At 48.0% G+C, this 20,060-nt stretch overlaps 1 protein-coding gene across 7 annotated transcripts in view; it reads left to right on the plus strand.

Moving 5' to 3' along the window:
* The window catches only part of sdk2b (sidekick cell adhesion molecule 2b), a 1,143,109-nt gene that overhangs the window by 872,018 nt on the left and 251,031 nt on the right, over nt 1–20,060 (plus strand). For all 7 annotated transcript variants that reach the window (XR_005458034.1, XM_038777821.1, XM_038777823.1 and 4 more), the window contains 3 exons: nt 11,569–11,684; nt 15,229–15,418; nt 17,410–17,508. Coding sequence is in view for 6 of the 7 variants with exons in the window: in XM_038777821.1 (XP_038633749.1) it covers nt 11,569–11,684; nt 15,229–15,418; nt 17,410–17,508 (405 nt within the window). In the remaining variant the exon portion in view is untranslated. The remainder of the gene's footprint in view (nt 1–11,568; nt 11,685–15,228; nt 15,419–17,409; nt 17,509–20,060) is intronic.

Below are 20,060 nucleotides of genomic sequence, written 5' to 3' on the forward strand. Positions count from 1 at the left end.
CATGGCCAACAATGGAATAGGGGGCCTTTACCTATTCCGTAATGTAAATACATCTTTTTGTAAATATTGCTCACTGTCTTGTGAACTGGCCAGGTGATTTGACCCTGCGTCACTTAGGGTTCTGCAATTTTTTGTATTTTTTGCTCATCCATCTTTGTGATCTGACCAGGTTTTTTTCACTCTGCTTCACTCAGGGCCTTGCTTCTTTGCAGGTTTCCTTCTGAGGAACACATCCCCCTGTTCTGGCTTCAGCTGCTTTTAGTCTTTTATATCTTGGGATTCTGTTCTCGGTTCATCATTTTAAATGCCGCATTTCACGTCGCCGCTAACCACCATGTTGTTTTACCGTGTCACCTTTCAAATCGCCACTGCTCAACTTGTCATGGAACACTGCTGCCAACCATGTTATGTTATGGGCTTGGCTCAATGATGAAACTTGCATGTTTAAGCATAGAATCATTACAGTGCAGAAGGAGGCCATTCGGCCCATCGTGTCTACACCGACCCTCTGAAAGAGCACCCTACTGAAGTCCATGTCCCTTCCCTCTCCCCGTAAACCAGTAACCCCACCTGACCTTTTTGGCCACTAAGGGGCAATTTCGGGTTGACCAACCCACCTAACCGTTGGACTGTGGGAGGGAACTCGAGCACCCGGAGGAAACCATTGCAGACACGGTGAGAATGTGCAAGCTCCACATAGACAGTGTGCCAAGGCTGGAATTGAACCTGAGCCCCTGGCACGGTGAGGCAGCAGTGCTAACCACTGTGCCACCGTGCCGCTCATATGAACCATTTATTGTTGTTGTGTTATGTACTCTGGGAATACACAGCCTGCAACTCGATGCAGCTTTGACCAAAAGATACTCTAGACTTTGAAGTAAGTTCAATGTGATTTATTGAACCATTAGCACAGTTCTCTATGAGTTTGACTCTCCTGCTAATCTTGCTATAGTAACTCAATCAAACTAACCAGTCTGCTCTGAGCAACGTGGTGGATGCTTCTGATCTGCCCCTGTCCTACTCTCTGTCGCCTGTGGAAAGAGACAGAGCATGTCTTTATATATGGGTTGTATAATGCCCCCTTGTGGTAGTGTCACCTCTGGGTGTCTTGACTGCCCATTGGTCGTGAGCTATTCTATGTGTTCATTAGCTGTATGTCTGCATGTTATGACGTCTCTGGTGCTCCCTCTAGTGTTTACTTAATCGTAGTGTATTTCCATTAACCCCTTGTGTGTATACAGTGATGCATATCACCACAATTGTCAGTCTTTTACGATTTATCGAGCTTAGGTATTGTCATGTATGGCACTGTTTCCTCATGCAAGCTGCTTTCAGCAGTGTTCCCTCTGAGTGTATTGCCATGTGACTCTATGCATCATATTGTGGGTGGTGCTGGTCTCCAGTCCGAGGTTAACCCTTGCTCTGCCGAGTGCATAACGCAGCAGGAATCACTACCCAGACCCACACCCGAACGAAAGCCCTGAGAGAAATATACTGGAGGGTATCTATTGTCAGGTTTACCACAATATATATAATACAGTCACAGTGGTTTACCACAATACATATAATACAGTCACAGTGGTTTACCACAGCTATCTCATCTTGTCCTCAAATCCACTTTCCTGCCCATTCTCCATAACCCTTCAACCCATCATTAATAAAAACCTGTCCATCCCCTCCTTAAATTTACTCAATGTCCCGGCATCCACCACACTCTGGGATAGTGAATTCTACAGACTCACGACCCTTTGAGAGAAGTAATTTCTCCTCACCTCTGTTTTAAATCTGCTCCCCCTTATCCTAAAACTACGACCTCCCATTCTAGATTGCCCCACAAGAGGAAACATCCTCTGTAACATCTACTTTGTCAATCCCCTCTATCACCTTATATACCTCAAACGGGAGACTAATAGAATCATGAGATGAAAAAAATAATAGATCTGAAGTGTTTACATTTCAAATTATTTTCATCTACCTCTTAATTAGTTGCCGCAGAGTATATGTGGAATACACAGTGAGAAACCAAGGAATAAGATCTGTTTCCTACTAAATTGCTGATCATAATTCAATTGCATTTTGGCAGCAAGGAGGAGAACGAAGTGCAGCTTTGAATGTTTAATTAAACCAGGCTATTAGCAAATGTCAGGAGCGGTAGTGAACCATTTTTCTTGGAATTATACTTGCTTTGAGCTCCAATAACGTCCAGATCATTTTGTAGGTGAGATGGCAGTCTTTGAAATTAACTTCTTATTTTTAGACTATTCTAATTATCCTGATCAGATTGTGCTTTGAATTCTTTCAAGGTAATGCTAAAAGCGACCTTAGCTGCAACCCACACGCGGACACGCAGTGTTAAATGGTGGTTTCTTCAAGGCAGCTGAGCATTCAGTAGAGCCACATAAAGCCAAATCTAAACAGATATTACTCTCATTTAATCTGTCGGGTGTGCAGTTGTAAAGCAGAGTGCAGCCGTGCGGTCACTTTGTCGTCTAGATACAGGAGTTTAACTATTTCTGCTGAGAATATAATTCAGAATATGTTTGTGAAGGGGTAGCACACCTGGATAGCACTGTGGCTTCACAGCGCCAGGGTCCCAAGTTCGATTCCCCGCTGGGTCACTGTCTGTGCGGAGTCTGCACGTTCTCCCCGTGTGTGCGTGGGTTTCCTCCGGGTGCTCCGGTTTCCTCCCGCAGTCCAAAGATGTGCAGGTTAGGTGGATTGGCCATGATAAATTGCCCTTAGTGTCCAGAAAAGGATAGGAGGGGTTATTGGGTTATGGGGATAGGGAGGAAGTGAGGGCTTAAGTGGGTCGGTGAACACTCGATGGACCGAATGGCCTCCTTCTGCACTGTATGTTCTATGTATGTATGAAATCATGGCCAGGAAGCAATTCCGCATATTGTCCCCTCTACGAAGAATGATTCACAGTTTCCAAGTGTGGCACAGGTGCCAGAAGCTGCGTCACCAGCGGTGTGGCCGGTGAATGCCGGGAGAGCCTTTCCCGGACTGCCTAGAATTTTCCATGCCTCGAGAGATTCACCCAAGTCCTGCGAGGCATCGGAATCTGAAACAGGCTTGGCGAACTTAGCCGGTATCCAGCGGCCTCCCCAGTGAGGCCACAGCTGGACGCCGTTCAGTACTGGTCCACACAAATATGGACCAGGAGGATTGGCACCCAGGGAGTCTTCTGGGCTATCGGAGATCCCTGGGCGGTCAGGGTCAGTACAGGGTCGCACCCTAGCCCTCCCCCTGGAATGTCGGAATGTTGTTACTGCCGAGCTGGCACTGTCAGGATGCCTGAAATGCGCTGCCAAGCTGGCAGAAGCACTGGCAAGGTGGCAGTGCAAGGGTGCACTAGTGCCAGGGTGGCACTGCCATGGGTCAGGGTTCGAGGGGGGCTATGCCTATGAAATGGAGGGGTGGTGTGAAGGGTAGGGGTGTGCAGGGCAAGTAAGTAGGGGCCTCCGGGAGGTTGGTGGGGTGATGGGTTGGGGTCTTGGAGGGAGAGGGTGCTGTAGGGCAGCTTGGGAGGGCCTGTGGAGGGGGTCCCCAGGGGGTTGTGGCATAGTGCCCATGTGTGTGGGGGGTGATATTGCCCATGGGTAGGGGATACCCACAAGCTCACTTAGAGATCGAGGCACCCTTTCAAAATGGCGGCCTGATCTTTTAGTTCAGCTCCCCAGTGCTAAGACAAAATTGTGGGCTAAACCAGTGAGAGACTCCCAGGGTCCAAGAGAGTGACTAAGTTTCATTGAATAGCGGTGGGGAACTCGCTGACAAGAGCCGGCGGGAAGCCCCCTGAAAACCCGTCACAAACGAACTCAGGAATCTTTCTGGAGAATCGTGCCCTCCAGCTTGTGAAGCTTCAATCTCGAATTTTGTCCAGAATTTGAGCAGGGATTCTCCGATCCAAGTTTCCCCGCCACCACTGCCAGCGAGAACGGACAATTTGACGCTCAGTCAAAACTCCATTTACTGCAGTGAGCATTCGGACATGCTTCATTCTCAATCATTGATATTACTGCTTTCAACTATCTTCTACAGTGGACCTTGGAGTGATTGTGTAAAGGGGTGTAATAGCTGATTTGATGAAGGTATTTGATGAAGTTTATTCAGCCTGCGCATTCCTCCTTCAGCCAACTCATTAACACTAATGAGGAAGGTCTAATAAACAATCACAGAGTAAAAGATTCCTGAGGAAGCAGTAGAATGTAGCATTAAATTTGACAGTGAGAAACTTGGGTCAGAAGCAACTGTAACTTAAATAAGGATAATTGTAAAGGAATTAGGGCAGTGTTGGCTGGAGTGCACCGGGAAAGGATTTAGCAGGAAAGACGGTTGATCAGCAATGGCAGGCGTTTGTGAAAATAGTTCATGACTCACAACAAAGATATATCCCAGGAAGAAAGATTCCAAGAAGGCGATAAATCAACCGTGGCTAACCAAGGAAGTGACGATAGTATTAAACTTAAAGTAAGAAACATATCGGGCTGGATTCTGCCGCCCTGTCCGCTGCAAGATCGCCACGGGCGGGACACGGACCATGGAAAACTCCACTGACCCGGCGAGATTCTCCAGTCTCCGGGTGGGCAATGTGGGAGAATCCTGCCCAGAATGTGGCAAATATTAGTGGTCAGCCAGAATATTGGGAAAGTTTCAAGACCCAACAAACGATTGCAAAAAAAAATTATAAAAAGGGAGGAGATAAACTATGAGGACAAACTAGCAAGTAATATAAAAACAGACAGCAACAGTTTATTTAATTAAAAGGAAGCGAAAGGCCAAAGTCAACATACAGCATGAGACTGGGAAAATAATAATGGGGAACCAGGAAATGGCAGAGGGGTGAAACAAATACTTTGCATCAGTCTTTCCAAAAATACTAAAAATGAAGGGACAGAAGGGGAAGGCGGTGGAAATAAATACAGTAACAATCACGAGGGAAAAAGTACTATGGAAACTATTGGGGTTAATAGGTTCCCTCGTCCTGATGGGTTGCCTTCCAGGATATTAATGGGTGTAGCTACAGAGGTAGTGGATGCACTGGCAGTAATCTTCCAAGAATCCTTAAATTCAGGAAAATCCCAGAGGATTACAAAATTGCCAATGTGACACCGTCATTCAAATAAGGAGGGAGATAAACAAACAAGTAACTGTATGTCAGTTCATTTGTCGTCTGGCATCGGGAAAATGTTAGTGTCCGCTGTAACGGATGTAATAGCAGAGTATTTAGATGTACAATCTATGATCAATTAGAGTCAGCATGGCTTCATGAAAGGGAAATCATGCCTGATGAATTTATTAGAATTCTTGCCGATGGTAACGATGATAGATGAAGAGGAACCAGTAGATATAATATACTTGGATTTCCAAAAAGCTTTCGATAAGGGACCGCGCAAAAGGCTACTTAATAAGATAAGAGCTTATGGTGTTGGGTGTAGTATATTAGCATGGTAAGAAGTCTTACAACACCAGGTTAAAGTCCAACAGGTTTGTTTCGAATCACTAGCTTTCAGAGCACAGCTCCTTCCTTAGGTGAATGAAGAGGTGGGTTCCAGAAGCACATATATAGACAAAGCCAATGATTCAAGATGATATGTAGAATGCGAGTCTTTGCAGGTAATTTACAGGTCCAGATGGTGCGACTGGAGAGAGGGATAATCATAGGTTAAAGAGGTGTGAATTGTCTTAAGCCAGGACAGTTGGTAGGAGTTTGCAAGCCCAGGCCAGATGGTGGGAGATGAATGTAATGCGACATGAATCCAAGGTCCCGGTTGAGGCCAACGCTGGCATCTCCACATCATGGCTATATTAGCATGGATAGAGGATTGGCTAACTGATAAGACAGAGAGTTGGGATAAGAGGGGCATTTTCAGGATGGCAACCTGTAACTAGTGGAGTGGCACAACAATCAGTGCTGGGGCCACAATTATTAACAATATATATAAATGCCTTGGATGAGGGAAGTGTATGCACTGTTGACAAGTGTGCGGATGAAACAAAAATATGTGGAAAGGCAAGTGGCGAGGATGACACCTCGAGTCGACAGAGGGATATAGACAGGTTAGCCGAGTGGGCAAAAACTTGGCAAATGGAACATAAGGTAGGAAAATGTGAAGTTATTTACTTTGGTAGCAAGACTAAAGCTGAATATTATTCAAGTGGAGAAAGACTGCATAAAACTGCAGCACAGAATGATTCGGGGGTCCTCGTGCATAAATCACAAAAAGCTAGCTGCAAGTTCAGCAGGTAATTGGGAAGGGAAATGGAATTTTGGTCTTTATTTCAAAGGGAATGGTATAAAAAACAGGGAAGTTCTGCTAAATCTATACAAGGCACTAGTTCGACCACACCTGGAATACCGTGAACAGTTTTGGTCCCCTGATCTAAGGAGAAATGTCCTGGCATTGGAGGCAGTCCAGAGAAGATTCACTAGGTTAATCCCGGGTGTAGAGGGATTTCCTTATGAGGAGTGATTAAGTAGGCCGGGCTTGTATTCATTGGCGTTTAGAAGACTGAGAGACAGCCTTATTGAGACATATAGGATTTTCAGGGGGCTTGACAGGATAGATGCTGAGAAGCTGTTTCCTCTTGTGGGAGAGTCTAGGACTAGAGAGCACAATCAATGAGTAAGGGGTCATCCATTTAAGTCAGAGATGAGGAGGCATTTATTCTCTGAAGAGGATAGAGAATCTGGGGAATTCTTTACCACAGAGGGCTGGGTTGTTAATACGTTCACGGCTAAGATAGACAGATTTTTAATCAATAAGGGAATCAAGGGTTCTGGAAATAAGACTGGAAAGTGGAGTTGAGGATTCTATCAGATCCACCATGATTTCACTGAATGGTGGAGGGGACTCGATGGGCCGAATGGCCTACTTCTGCTCCTACGTCTTATGGTCTCCTTAGACAGCACCTTCCAAACCCACAACCACTAACATTGAGAAGGACAAGGGCAATAGATGCATGGGAACACCACCATCTGCAAGTTTCCCTTCTAAGTCACTCACCACTCTGGAAATATATTACCATTCCTTCACTGTTCCGAATCACAATCCTCGGAACTCTGTCCAAATTGCAGTGGACGCGTTCCTACACCACATGGACTGATGCAGTTCTCAAGGACTGCACTTTCTCAAAGGCAATTAGTGATGGGAAATGAATGCTGGCCTCGCCAGTGAAGCCTACATTCCTTGAATGAATAAAAAGAAAGTTGTTGAGCAGCAGAGGATTACCATAGGTTTAGTTTTCATCATGGAATCCTTCACTTTTTACTTGGTCTGAAACCTTCTCTCCTTTCCCATTTTCTCTTTAGTTTCGTCTTATAATTTTGTTTTTGTACAAATTGATTTAACAGCAGTTTTGATACATTTGATACAGGAGGTGTGACTACTTCACAAAGCAAATAAATACATGGGGCCGGATTCTCCGATCCCTTTCGCCGATATCGCGTTCGGCAACGGGGCGGAGAATCCCGGATGCTGCTGAAATTGGGGACAGCGCCACTTTCGCGATGCTCCAGCCCATGAAATGCGACCAAGTTCTACGGCCTCTGTTGGCTGAGGCCCGCCCAGCAATGCTCCGTCCCCAAACAGCCGCGTTCCCGATGGCATGGGTCTCTCATGGTCTCACCCATCGGGAAGTCAGCGTGGTGGCTATGGACGCACTTCAGCGCCTCCACAGTCGGGGGAGGACCGATCCACGGGCAGGGTAGGACATATTCGGGACTGGGGGCACTGTGGTGGGGTGGTCCGGGGTACGCGAGCCGGCTGAAGGGGAGGACTATTTCGCAGGCTGGGTACGCGAGCGGCATCTGCCATGAAGCACAGCGCGACCGCTGCAGGTGGCCACCATGCACATGCGCGGCCATGGACCCGGCATCTCTCCAGGCTGTATCGGCAGCCAGAGCTGGGAGCTCTACGCTGCTAGCCCCCCTGGAACAGGGAATTGGTGGCCATTTTGCATAAAACACCACCGTTTTCACGCTGGCGTTGGGACTTAGTCTCTAGAACGGAGAATCCAGCCCATGGCCTTTGAAAGCTTTTCCATCATCCGGCCTTTGAAAGCTTTTCCATGATCCTGCCCTGCAGTGTTGCAGAATGTGATTATTACCGCATCTTTGTCCCGATGATATAAATGTATACTTGTTTTCTTCCAGTACATGTTGAATTGATGGGAATGACTTATTTTGCACGGACAAGAAATAAAAGCAAACAGTAATCTTGAAGTGCTGAAAGTCTGTGATAGTTCATATAGCTGTGATTTATTTTTAATGATTCCTACAGTGTAAAATATCCTTCAATTGGACACTTGATATCATCATAGTTTTATTGCAAGCACTAAAACTGCTCTGATTCTGAACACCTAAATTCTAAACAGCTTCTTAGTGAGTAGTTATTATTACTCATCACTATCAGCATGAGAAATTATTGCCTTTACAACAATATGGAATATATATTAAACAATGCCTTACCATAAAGAATATAAAGCGGATGGAGTTGAAAGATGTTGTCCATTTGTCGTCTGTTTTTGTTTTGATTATTGCATGCACAAGTTGTTTAATTTGTTCAAGTGTAAATTGTGTGTAACCCATATTAAAGACACTGATTGCAGTCATTAATTCACATTCCTTATGAATGTGCTTGCCAGTGTCACATAAGACAAATGCTGGAAATCCGAAATATAAACAGATGTGGGGAGGGAGAGAGTTAACATTTCAGGTAAGGGACCAGTTAGCTTAGTTGGCTAAGAATGTGGCGAAGAATAACACCAACAGCCTCGGTTCCATTCCTGCACTGGCTGGATTAATTTGGGGCCTACCCCCCAGCCTTGGTCCAGCATGGTGATATCATGGCATAAGCCATGATTAGCACCCTCAATGGACTGCAGCAAATAGTAAAGCAAAGGAAACCCTATACCAGTATCCACTGCAGCTGCAGGCATCTTGTATCTTCCTTGTCTCTAGGATCATGTAAAAATCAGCAAAGATATACTACTATAATCAAATTCCTCAGCGTAGGTTTAACCGTAAAGAGTGTTACCTTTGAAATCACGTAGAGCTTGGACATAAACATCAAGGAGTCTATCACCGCTATTGACATTTTGGGTTGCTGGCTTTTCATTTCCTGTAAGGGTCCTTTACCCATTACTTATCCTCCATGCTTTGAAGCAAAGCTGACCATCTGATTTTTGGAGGGGGGCTGGGTGCCCCATACTCTTTCCCCGTTTCTTCCCTTTGATACTTTCCTCCAAATGAAATATTCTATTATCTGGTTCTCTGCCACTAGATTTTTCTTGCTTAATCTGTCATGATATGCAGGCACACACACATAAAATGATATACAGACAAGCAGCTAATGGACACAGAACAGGACATGACCAATAAGAAGGCAGGACACTCAGGGGTGGGATCTGACTATAAAAGACACAAAGCACTCACACTCCGCCTCTTTCCACTGATGAACATCTAGAGTCAGTCAAGGGTGTTGTTACAATCTCACACCTCCAGCACGTGGCTAAGAGCTAGTCTGGTTCAGTCAGACAGAGTAACCACACTTAAGTTAGCAGAGAGTCGAACTCACGGAGAACTGTGCTATTAGTTCAATAAACCTGATTGAACTAACTTTAACGTCTGGAGTATCTTTCTGATCTAATCTGCATCCAGTTGCAGCCAGTGTTAGACCAGTGTACCTAACACAGGGGTGGGCAAACTACGGCCCGCCAAAGGTCTTTATGCGGCCCACCAAGTCATAAAAAAATATATATTTTTTTTTTATTTTATTTTTTTAAAACATTTTTTTTTTAAGGTTAATGGGGGGGGGGGGGGGGGGCTGTTGGGTTACTTACTGGTATAGGGTGGATACGTTGACTTGAGTAGGGTGATCATTGCTCGGCACAACATCGAGGGCCGAAGGGCCTGTTCTGTGTTGTACTGTTCTATGTTCTATATGAGGCGCCCAGAATCATAACCGGGTGAAGTAATTATTTTACTTAATATACTATGCGGCCCTTTAAAATTGTGAATTTCTGAATGTGGCCCTTGCACGGAAAAGTTTGCCCACCCCTGACCTAACACGACACAATACTTTCTCGCAATAGCGCCTCAAAGCTCTCCTGAAGGTTCAGCTGCTTGAACCAGTGCGTAAATGAGCTATATTAAGCAAAGAGGTCCTCGGTTTGATCTCCAGCTTAATCAGTAGGCATGTTACAATTGGTTTTAGCCCCCCCCCCCCCCCAACCCCCGAGTGTAGGAATGGGAAAATCAGCCAGCATTTCTATTCCTCACCCAACCGCCTCCGAGCAATCCGGCAGTGCTTTTCTGTCTTCTAACCAACATTACTGTGGCAGCTCCAGCAATTCAAACTTATTACATTTCATGAAAAAATAGGCAGCAGGGTAGCATGGTGGTTAGCATCAATGCTTCACAGCTCCAGGGTCCCAGGTTCGATTCCTGGCTGGGTCACTGTCTGTGTGGAGTCTGCACGTCCTCCCCCTGGGTGCGTGGGTTTCCTCCGGGTGCTCCGGTTTCCTCCCACAGTCCAAAGATGTGCGGGTTAGGTGGATTGGCCATGCTAAATTGCCCGTAGTGTCCTAATAAAAGTAAGGTTGGGGGGGGTTGTTGGGTTACGGGTATAGGGTGGATACGTGGGTTTGAGTAGGGTGATCATGGCTCGGCACAATATTGAGGGCCGAAGGGCCTGTTCTGTGCTGTACTGTTCTATGTTCTATGTTCTATGATTTCATGACAACATTACTGTAAGATAAGAAATTCCTCTCCACGGTGAGCAGAAACAGTACAGGGAAGAAGTACGAGAGATGAGTCAGGAAGCAGATGAGCATGCTTTTCAGTGGCCCAGTGGTTAAAACAAAATTGGGAAAAATTATTACTGGCTGTGACACATGAAATATTTTATTAGATTTCATCTTGTCAAAATATTTGCGTTTCTCATCGCATAATCTTCCAATAAAGCCTATTGCTATTTGGAGAAGTTTGAAGCAGTGAAAGATTGGCCTGGCTCCAGGCTGTTGAATAGCTTACAATTACATACACATTTCTATTTATTCTGCAGTAATTTGTAAATGAGTTTAACATAGAGTTCAACATTATGGAGAGAAGATGGTTAAGTACTGAATTCATTCACTCATGCACATGAAGTGTTAAATGATAAGTTCAAGGTGAAGCCAGAATTGACGTCAGCAGATCAAGCGAACATGAGTTTAAATTAGTGGAATGGATATTAAGAAATTTTAAAATGTTCTCGAAGAATGATGAACATTTGAATAGGTAATGAAAGCAAATACAGCGAGAGGAAATTGAAATGTATTTGGATGTTTGAAGTGAAAATGAGAAGAAAATGTTCTTTACTTGGATTGCTGAGATTGGTACATTAACATGATATTAGCAGATGATATTGCCTTTCGAAGATTCTGTCAGCATCATTGGTACGTTTATTACAATTGTCGAGTGTCAACTGCAAAAATATCATTGCGGTTAAATTTGAAATTCTCATTGTAACTGTGTAAGAATATTTGTTCCACTTATTAAAAAGCCTTTCTTTCTTTTCTTAGTGCCTTCATCTGGACCAACAAATATTTCTTCTCTTGCTCTTAACTCAAACAGTATCTTAGTCAAGTGGAATGAGGTTCCACAACAAGATCGCAATGGTCTTGTCCTTGGTTATAAGGTAAGTTTGGACACGATTCTGATTTCTAAAGCTCCATAAAAGTGAAGCATCTTGAGTCCACTTTTGAATAAGAACACTAAAATATTGTACATTTACGTCAGTGACATTTTAGTTTTCCCCAGATTAAACCTTGATGTCTAAGAGATGGGGCAGAGGCCTCTCGTGAATTTGGGGACTAGATGACACACTGCAAAAAGAAATGCTGCCTTTTCATCTCTGGAATTTAAATGAATTTCCAGATCAGATATAACTGAAGCATCTTTTCTGCACCGAGGAACGTAACTTTAATTGTTTTGCAGCATTCAGAGGGTTTGATTTTGTATTCAGCCCAGGCAGCAGACTGGTACGATGAACTTTTCTCATCTCTGTGAACTTCAATGGTCGAACTTCACATATGGTGAGTGGAGTGCACACACCAGGAAATCCAAACTTCAGGGGTGGAATCCCCCCCCCCCCCCCCCCCCCGGGGGGACGGAGAATCGCCCAGGGCCGGCGTTATCCTGCCCCCGCCGTGTCCCGAATTCTCCGCCAGCCGGGAATCGGCTGTCCCGCCGCTGACAGGCCTTTCCCCCTGGCGTGGATTAAACCACCTCTGGTGCCGGCGGGACTGGCGACGCGGGCGGGCGCCGGGGTCCTGGGGGGGGGCGCGGGGCGATCTGGCCCCAGGGGGTGCCCCCACGGTGGCCTGGCCCGCGATTGGGGCCCAACGATCAGCGGGCGGGCCTATGCCGTGGGGGCACTCTTTTTCTCCGCCTTCACCATGGCCTCCACCATGGCGGGGGCGGAAGAGACCCCCTCCCCTGCGCATGCGCCAGGATGACGTCAGCAGCCGTCTTTCGGCCCCGGCTGGCGGGGCGCCAAAGGCCGTTTGCGCTGGCTGGCGGAGCGGGAACCAATCCGGCGCAGGCCTAGCCCCTAAAGGTGCGGAATCGCCCCACCTTTGGGGAGGCCCGACACCGGAGTGGTTCATGCCACTCCGACCTGCCGGGACCCCCCGCCCCGCCGGGTAGGGGAGAATCCCGGCCCAGGTTGCATTTGGGCATCAGGTCTCATGTGCTGAGGTTTAGCAAGCTCGGCCAGTGCCTGTCATATGTCCCGAGCCCTCTGAAGTGCTGTGAAAGCAATGGGAGAACTCATGTTCCTCCCGGATCCATATCCCATAACCGTAATTACGTTTTTGCAGTTGACACCTCAACAATTGTAATAAATATACCAATGATGCTGACAGGATCTTCGAAAGGCAATATCATCTGCTAATATCATGTTAATGTACTAATCCCAGCCATCCAAGTCAAGAACATGTTCATTAAAAGGAAATTACTGCAAACGCTGGAATCTGAAACCAAAGAGAAAATGCTGGAAAATCTCAGTAGGTCTGGCAGCATCTGGAGGGAGAGAAAACGGCTAACGTTTCGAGTCCAGCTTTGACAAAGACTCATCTGGACTCGAAACGTTAGCTCTTTTCACTCCCTACAGATTCTGCCAGACCTGCTGAGATTTTCCAGCATTTTCTCTTTGGTTCAAGAAGAAATGTTCTTCTCATTTTCACCTCAAACATCCATTTAGGACAAGCTCACCTCTTAGAGGGGACTTAAAATATTTGTTAGACTCGACAGTGTATGAGAACTAATGCCTGTCACCTCGGATGCCGGAAAGTCATCTGAGGCCAATATGACGCTTAATGTTTTCCAAATGTTCTTGGGCGATTGGGAATAGCCCCACGTAATTGAACATTCTTGCCCATCTGGAAAATGTGTACAACTGTAATTAATTTCTACCTCACCGATCTTCGGTGAAACTCCATAAACATACTCAATCCAGTTCCTTATGGGCATCAGTCCACAGAAATTATTGGCAATCTAAATTGGAAAGGCCACAAATGTTGTTTGAAATTCTGACAGGAGTAAAGAAAGATGCTCTTAAGAGATCTAAGTTAATCCACATATTTTTAAGATGAGTAGGGTTGATTGATGTCGATGTGTTGCTGACTAGGTTTAGCACTGTGATGTTGTTCAATTTTTCTGTTCTGTGATGTCCTCATCCTGATCAACACAACGGTCTGGATTCTCCCAAATTGGGAGCCCCACGCCGGAGTAAAAACGCAGACGTTGCACTCCTGAGTTTCCTGAAACAAGTACCAGGCGATTCACTTACTTTCAGGGGGCTAGCAGGGACCCGGAGTGCTTCACGCAGCTTTGGCTGCGGACACAGGTCCCGCACATCCGGCACCAAGTCCGCGCATGCGCACGCCATTGGCCTCCAGCGGCCGCACCGAGTGCCATGGCGGACTCGGACCGCGGACCCACACAAAGAAACTATGCCCCCTCCGATCGGCCGCGTGCCCGAGTATCTGTCCGGCCCGATCTCTTCCCTGGCTGCCCATAAACCCCCCCCCCCCCCCCCAGGTGCCCGATACCCCACGCCCCCCTCACCAGGGCGACCGTGAATTGAGTCCGCAGCCGTCATGCGAGAGTCCCGACCGGCCATAGCATGTTAGTTCCACGCCGTCAGGAACTCGGCTGGTCAGGAGCAGAGGTTTGCTGGGCGGGCCTCTGGCAATGGCCCCCCAGGCGCTCGCCGTGATTTGTGAACGCGCAGATATTCGGGGCCCGGAGAATCGCCGGAGCGGCGCCGGGCCCGATTCCGTCGGGAAATTTGATTCTCCGCCTCGCGCCAAACTTGATTTCAGCGCGGGGCTGCGGAGAATCCAGACCTATATCCCTGCGCCAGCGTAAAAACGGGACCGGGAGTAAATCTCGCAGCTTTAGCTGCAGATGCGGGCCCCCGCACTTCCGGTTCTGAGTCCGGGCATGCGCACAGCAGCGGCCTCCAGTGGCTCCATGGTGGACGCGGACCACGGAGCCAGACGGAAAAATGAGGCCCCCCCCACCGATTGGCTGCGTGCCTGAGCCATCAAACATGGCCCCCAGGGGGGCCGCCAAGAGGGCCCCTCACGCCCCGGTGTCCGATTCCCCCCCCCCCCCGCCTCCGACGTGGGCGGCCGCGGACTGAGTCAGCAGCCGCCACAACAGCATCCCGACCAGCAATAGGTGGTTGGTTCCACGCCGTCGGGAACTCGGCCGGTCGGGCGCGGAGGTTTACTGGGTGGGCCTCTGTCAATGGGCCCCCAGCCGCGCGGCGTACTCCGCAATCACGCCCATGTACGGGTCCCAGAGAAAGTGGGGTCCCAGAGAAAGTGGATTCTCCGCCCCCCCCCCCCCCCCCCCCACGCAGGCCGCGATTTAGGCGCGAGGCTGCGGAGAATCCATACATTTTCATCCATAGAGGAACTCTAATACTAGCACTACTAACAAAGAAAATCTGCCTAAAATCTGAAGACATCTTTTGACACTGCCCCATCACTATTGGTGAACCTTCTTGTCGGAGAAATAGAAGTCCTAGGTGTTGCATTATGGACAACAAAAATGAAGGGCAGTGTTATTTACTATAGGAAAGGTCTGCCATTAAACATTTCTTCTATTCACAGTGTTGGCGACAGAATTCTCATAATATTCCCTCTGCTTTTTTCTCCATTTGTATGTAGGTTCTGTACAAGGAGAAGAACTTGGACACTCCTATGCAGATCAGGACCGTTGAAGGCAACACCACACATGCTGTTCAGCTTGTTGAGTTGGGGAAATATGTGCTGTACGAGATCCAAGTCCTTGCTTTTACCAGGATTGGAGATGGAATACCAAGTTTCCCACCCATTCTTGAGAGAACACTGGATGATGGTTGGTATTTCTCCAGTGATAAACAACAATAGAAGTGGCCTTCAGCCCCATTCTTGTGTTTTTAATTGTATCATACAGGGCTGGCAGGGAACAAGGGCAGCACGGTAGCATTGTGGATAGATCAACTGCTTCACAGCTCCAGGGTCCCAGGTTCGATTCCGGCTTGGGTCACTGTCTGTGCGGAGTCTGCACATTCTCCCCATGTGCGCATGGGTTTCCTCCGGGTGCTCCGGTTTCCTCCCACAGTCCAAAGATGTGCAGGTTAGGTGGATTGGCCATGATAAATTGCCCTTAGTGTACAAAATTGTCCTAAGTGTTGGGTGGGGTTACTGGGTTATGGGGGTGGAGGTGTTGACCTTGGGTAGGGTGCTCTTTCCAAGATCCGGTGGAGACTCGATGGGCCGAATGGCCTCCTTCTGCACTGTAAATTCTATGAAAAAAAGTGCCCAGGCTTTCCTCGATTACTGTTGCTAACTTACCTCACAGGCATTCAGGTTTAAACTTGTAATCCAAGTCAGGGGGCAACATGAAACCTTTATTTACTATGCTGCTAATATTTACAGCCTGTACATAAATGGTTGTCAGCATAATTGTCAACAAAATTATTACCAACATCATTTACAAATGTAACGAATTGGACTCGATTGCTCATGTATTCACAATTGAAGAATTGCCTGTGAAATCTGTAAACGTTGTAGGCAGCCACATTTAATATTTGTGCTGAGGGCTACTCCTGATAGGGGTCAGTAATGTTGATGTTGATAGTGACATGATTTTAAGACCTGGGGCTGGATTCTCTGCACCCCAACGCTGAAATCACGGCCGGCACCAGATCAGAGAATCCATTTCCGCGCATAGAACCAGGACCGGCGGCGATTCCCCGATTCACCAGGCCCTGAAAAGCCACATATCCCCTACCTGCGACCATTGCTGGAGGCCCACCCCAGCCATTCTCTGCCCCCGACCGGCCGAATTCCTGACGTCGTGGATCTAACATGGTCCTGCCGACCGGGTGCCGGCCAATCGGAGGGCAGGGGGGGGCCTGATACGGCACCGGGCTAATTTTGGGCGGGCAGTCTGGATCTGGTGCGCCGCCGATGGGGGGCACTATTTGGGAGGTCCAGCTCCGCAGTCTGAGTCTGCCATAGAGCACGGCGCGGTCGCTGAAGGTCTCTGACCCGGACGTGCGGGGGCCGTATCTGCAGCAAAAGCTGCGAGCTTCCCGACGGTTCACTGCTAGCCCCCTGCAGGACTATGAATACGTGGCCCTCTCACACCAGTTTTTCTGTCATAAAAGGCCACATTTTGTATGGCTGCGTGGGGGCATAGTCCCTGAGACGGAGAATCCAGCCTCTGATGTGCAAGTATAAGCTCTATTGCCGTTGTGGTTCATTGACCAAATGTATCTTCACGATCTTAAATTTGCATCTGGTACAAGAGTAAGGCAGCTAATTATATCCAGTAAGTACCTGAACTACAATCGAGGAAGGTCCAGATTTATTCATGGCCTGTTCCAAGTTCGCTGACTTCATCTAGGCCAGCAGTCATAGCACTACAGTGTGTTTCATTGTCTTTGGGCTCAGTGGGGATTTTTAGCCAGGGTTTCCATTTCCAATTACGATCCAGTGAATCCTCCTGAAACTGATGATGATATGAAAGAATTGGGCTTGACGAGTGACGCCATTCACTTTCAAGCCATACCACCAATTAACACAGAGACACATACGACAATAGCTAAGGTATCAGAGATGACTGGTGCCTATGGAATCATATCCAGCTAGAAGACAATGCCTTCAAGAGGGAAAGGCAGGCAAGGGAAGAAGGTAGCAAGAAAAACAAGAACGATTCATGGTGGTAACTCAGAAATTCAAGGGCAATGACATGTAAAAGTGAAACGCTGTTCATGAATGATGGCAACAAAATCATACAGCTGTCATGTGAAATGGTTAAGCTGTAAAAGTAGCTTTGTTTTACTTGTTTCTCTTTTTTAGTGCCTGGACCCCCTGTTGGAATCCTGTTTCCAGAGGTTCGAACAACATATCTGCGACTGGTCTGGCAGCCTCCAGCGGAACCTAACGGGATCATTCTGGGTGGGTGACTTGGCAACTCTTGAATCTTGAAATAAATGTGAATGAAAATACTTGCAATAATCTTTCTGACTAGACATGAGAGGAGGAGGAAAGAGCAAGGAAACTGAAATAAGAACAGAAAACTGTGGTGATATGATTGTCTGCCATTGGTGCAGCACACCGGCTTACCATTGGCCCTGGTCGGTCATGTGCCTCCCGACCGATTGGTTGAGACCAGTCATGTGACTGCTCTCCGATTGGTTGAGAGGCTGAGTTAACCACACCTCCTTACCGAAGTATAAATAGTCGAAGCGCCCGGCGGTCGTCCATTTTATTGTCGACAACCGCAGGGCTAAGTTCTAGCTTATTAAAGCCTAACTTTTGTAAAGCAACTCGTCTCTTGTGCAATTGATGGCTCATCAATAACACTGGAAATACTCAGCAGGTCTGGCAGCATCTGTAGAGAAACAAAAAGTTGACGTTTCAGGTTGACGAAAAGTCATTAACCCGAAATGTTTGCTCATTTTCACTATCCACAGATGCTGCCTAATTTGCTGAGTATTTCCAGCTTTTTTTAAATTTCAGAGCTCCACGATCCAGAGTAGTTTGCTTTCGCCGTCCGCGCCGGAGGTCCGTGCCCCATTCTCCACCCCCGCGCCGAGCGCGATTTCGGCAGGGAGGCTCGGAGAACCCCGGCCGTGATATGAAGGATTTATTTTATATAATTTTTCTGTAATGAAGAGCAGCAATTTGTTACAACTGGAAGATGTGATACACACGAGTTTTGTGTGGTGTTGTAGTGAAGCTGTTTGAGATTGTTTAAGAGTTTGATAGTCAATGGGGGCTATATCGAAGGTTATTGTAGCCATGAGATAACTTTCCATATTGAAATTAGACAAAATTATACTGTGTTAACGCACATTGGGGACATACTCAGATACTTGTGTCAATGGTTTTCAAATGCTAAATGTGTCACAGGCCCTCTGAATTGTTGATACATTTCCATAGGCTCTTAGGACAGTATTGATCTCCAACTGGGGAACATCAGCCATAATTTATTTTAAAAGAAGTATCAGATATCCAAGAAAAATAGTGTTGCAATTGCAGATTTCTTTTAATGCAGCAAAATAAAGTGATTTTAAGTCAAAAAATAGAGAAGAATGCAGATTACCCGAGCCTGGGTTGGAAAACAAAATGGGTGGTATCACAATAAATGTCTGATATGTGCCCGGTGTGATGATATGATCTGCATACTCGTCTGCCATTGGGCCAGAACGTCGGCTTACCATTGGCCCTGGTCGGTCATGTGCCTCTCGACCGATTGGCCGAGAGGCTGAGTTAACCACGCCTCTATCAACGAGGTATAAATGCTCAGAAGCCTGACGATCGGCCTTTTCCACTGTAGACGATCGCCAGGCTGTGTTCTAGTTAATTAAAGCCTGACATTGGTAAATCACTCGCCTCGCGTGCAATTGATGGTGCATCAATTTAATTAACTACAACTTTGAAGATGGAGTTCCGCATCAAGCCCGAATGCCTCCGCATCAGCCCGCAAACTCTGAACTCTACAGAACTCTTTAAGCTCTGGCTGACTTGCCTCGAAGGGTTCCTGGCATCTACAACCACCCCCCCCACCGGGGCACAGAAGCTGCACGTCCTCCACTCCAGCGTGGGTATTGCCGCTTACTCAATAATCGAAGACGAAACAGACTATGATGAAGCTATACGGAAGCTAAAAGGACAATTCCTCAAACCCATCAACAGGGTATTCGCTCGACATCTGCTGGCCACCAGAAAGCAGGTCCCCGGTGAGTCTCTAGACCAATACGCCCGGGCCCTCTGTGCCCTGGGGAGAGGTTGCGCCTGTGAAGCGGTGTCCGCTACAGAGCACATGGAGCTACTCGTCAGAGACGCTTACGTGGCTGGGATGCTGTCCCCCGTGATCCGCCAGCGGATGCTGGAAAGAGACGAACTCAGTTTAACGGAGACACTGACTCTCTCCGCCTCCCTGGAGGTCGCAGATCAAAGCGCGCGCACCTATGACCCTGGCCAGGCCGCCTCCTGGCACGCTTCCCACCAGCTACCCACCGCTCCCGGCCTCCCTCAGGCTTGTGCCGCGGGGCGCCCCGATAAATCCGCGGGGCCCCGCTGCTACTTTTGTGGGTACGCTAAGCACCCTCGCTCGCGCTGCCCAGCCCGCTCCGCCCTCTGTAAGAGCTGCGGGAAGAAGGGCCACTACTCCACGGTCTGCCAGGCCAAAACGCTGGCTGCAGCGCTTCTGGAAGCTGCACAGCACTCTCCCCCCCTCCCCCAGGCCTCTGCAAACGGCCTGTGTGCCTCCCTCTCTCCCCCAGGGCCGCCCCAGCTGCTACCGACTCGCGCCCCGCCGGCCGACATGCGCACCTCCCCGGCCCCTCCAGGCCTCTGCCTGCCCGCCGCGCACGTTTCTCCCCCCCGCCCCCGGGCCCCGGCGCCCGACCGGCTCGCCTCTCCGGGCCTCCCTGGTCCCTGCCTGCCCGCAGCGGCCCTGCTTCCCTCGCTCCCGGACCCCGGCTCCCCCCACCCCCGGGCCC

Source organism: Scyliorhinus canicula, chromosome 18, assembly GCF_902713615.1.
Source record: "Scyliorhinus canicula chromosome 18, sScyCan1.1, whole genome shotgun sequence".
In the NCBI taxonomy this organism is placed as follows: domain Eukaryota; kingdom Metazoa; phylum Chordata; class Chondrichthyes; order Carcharhiniformes; family Scyliorhinidae; genus Scyliorhinus; species Scyliorhinus canicula.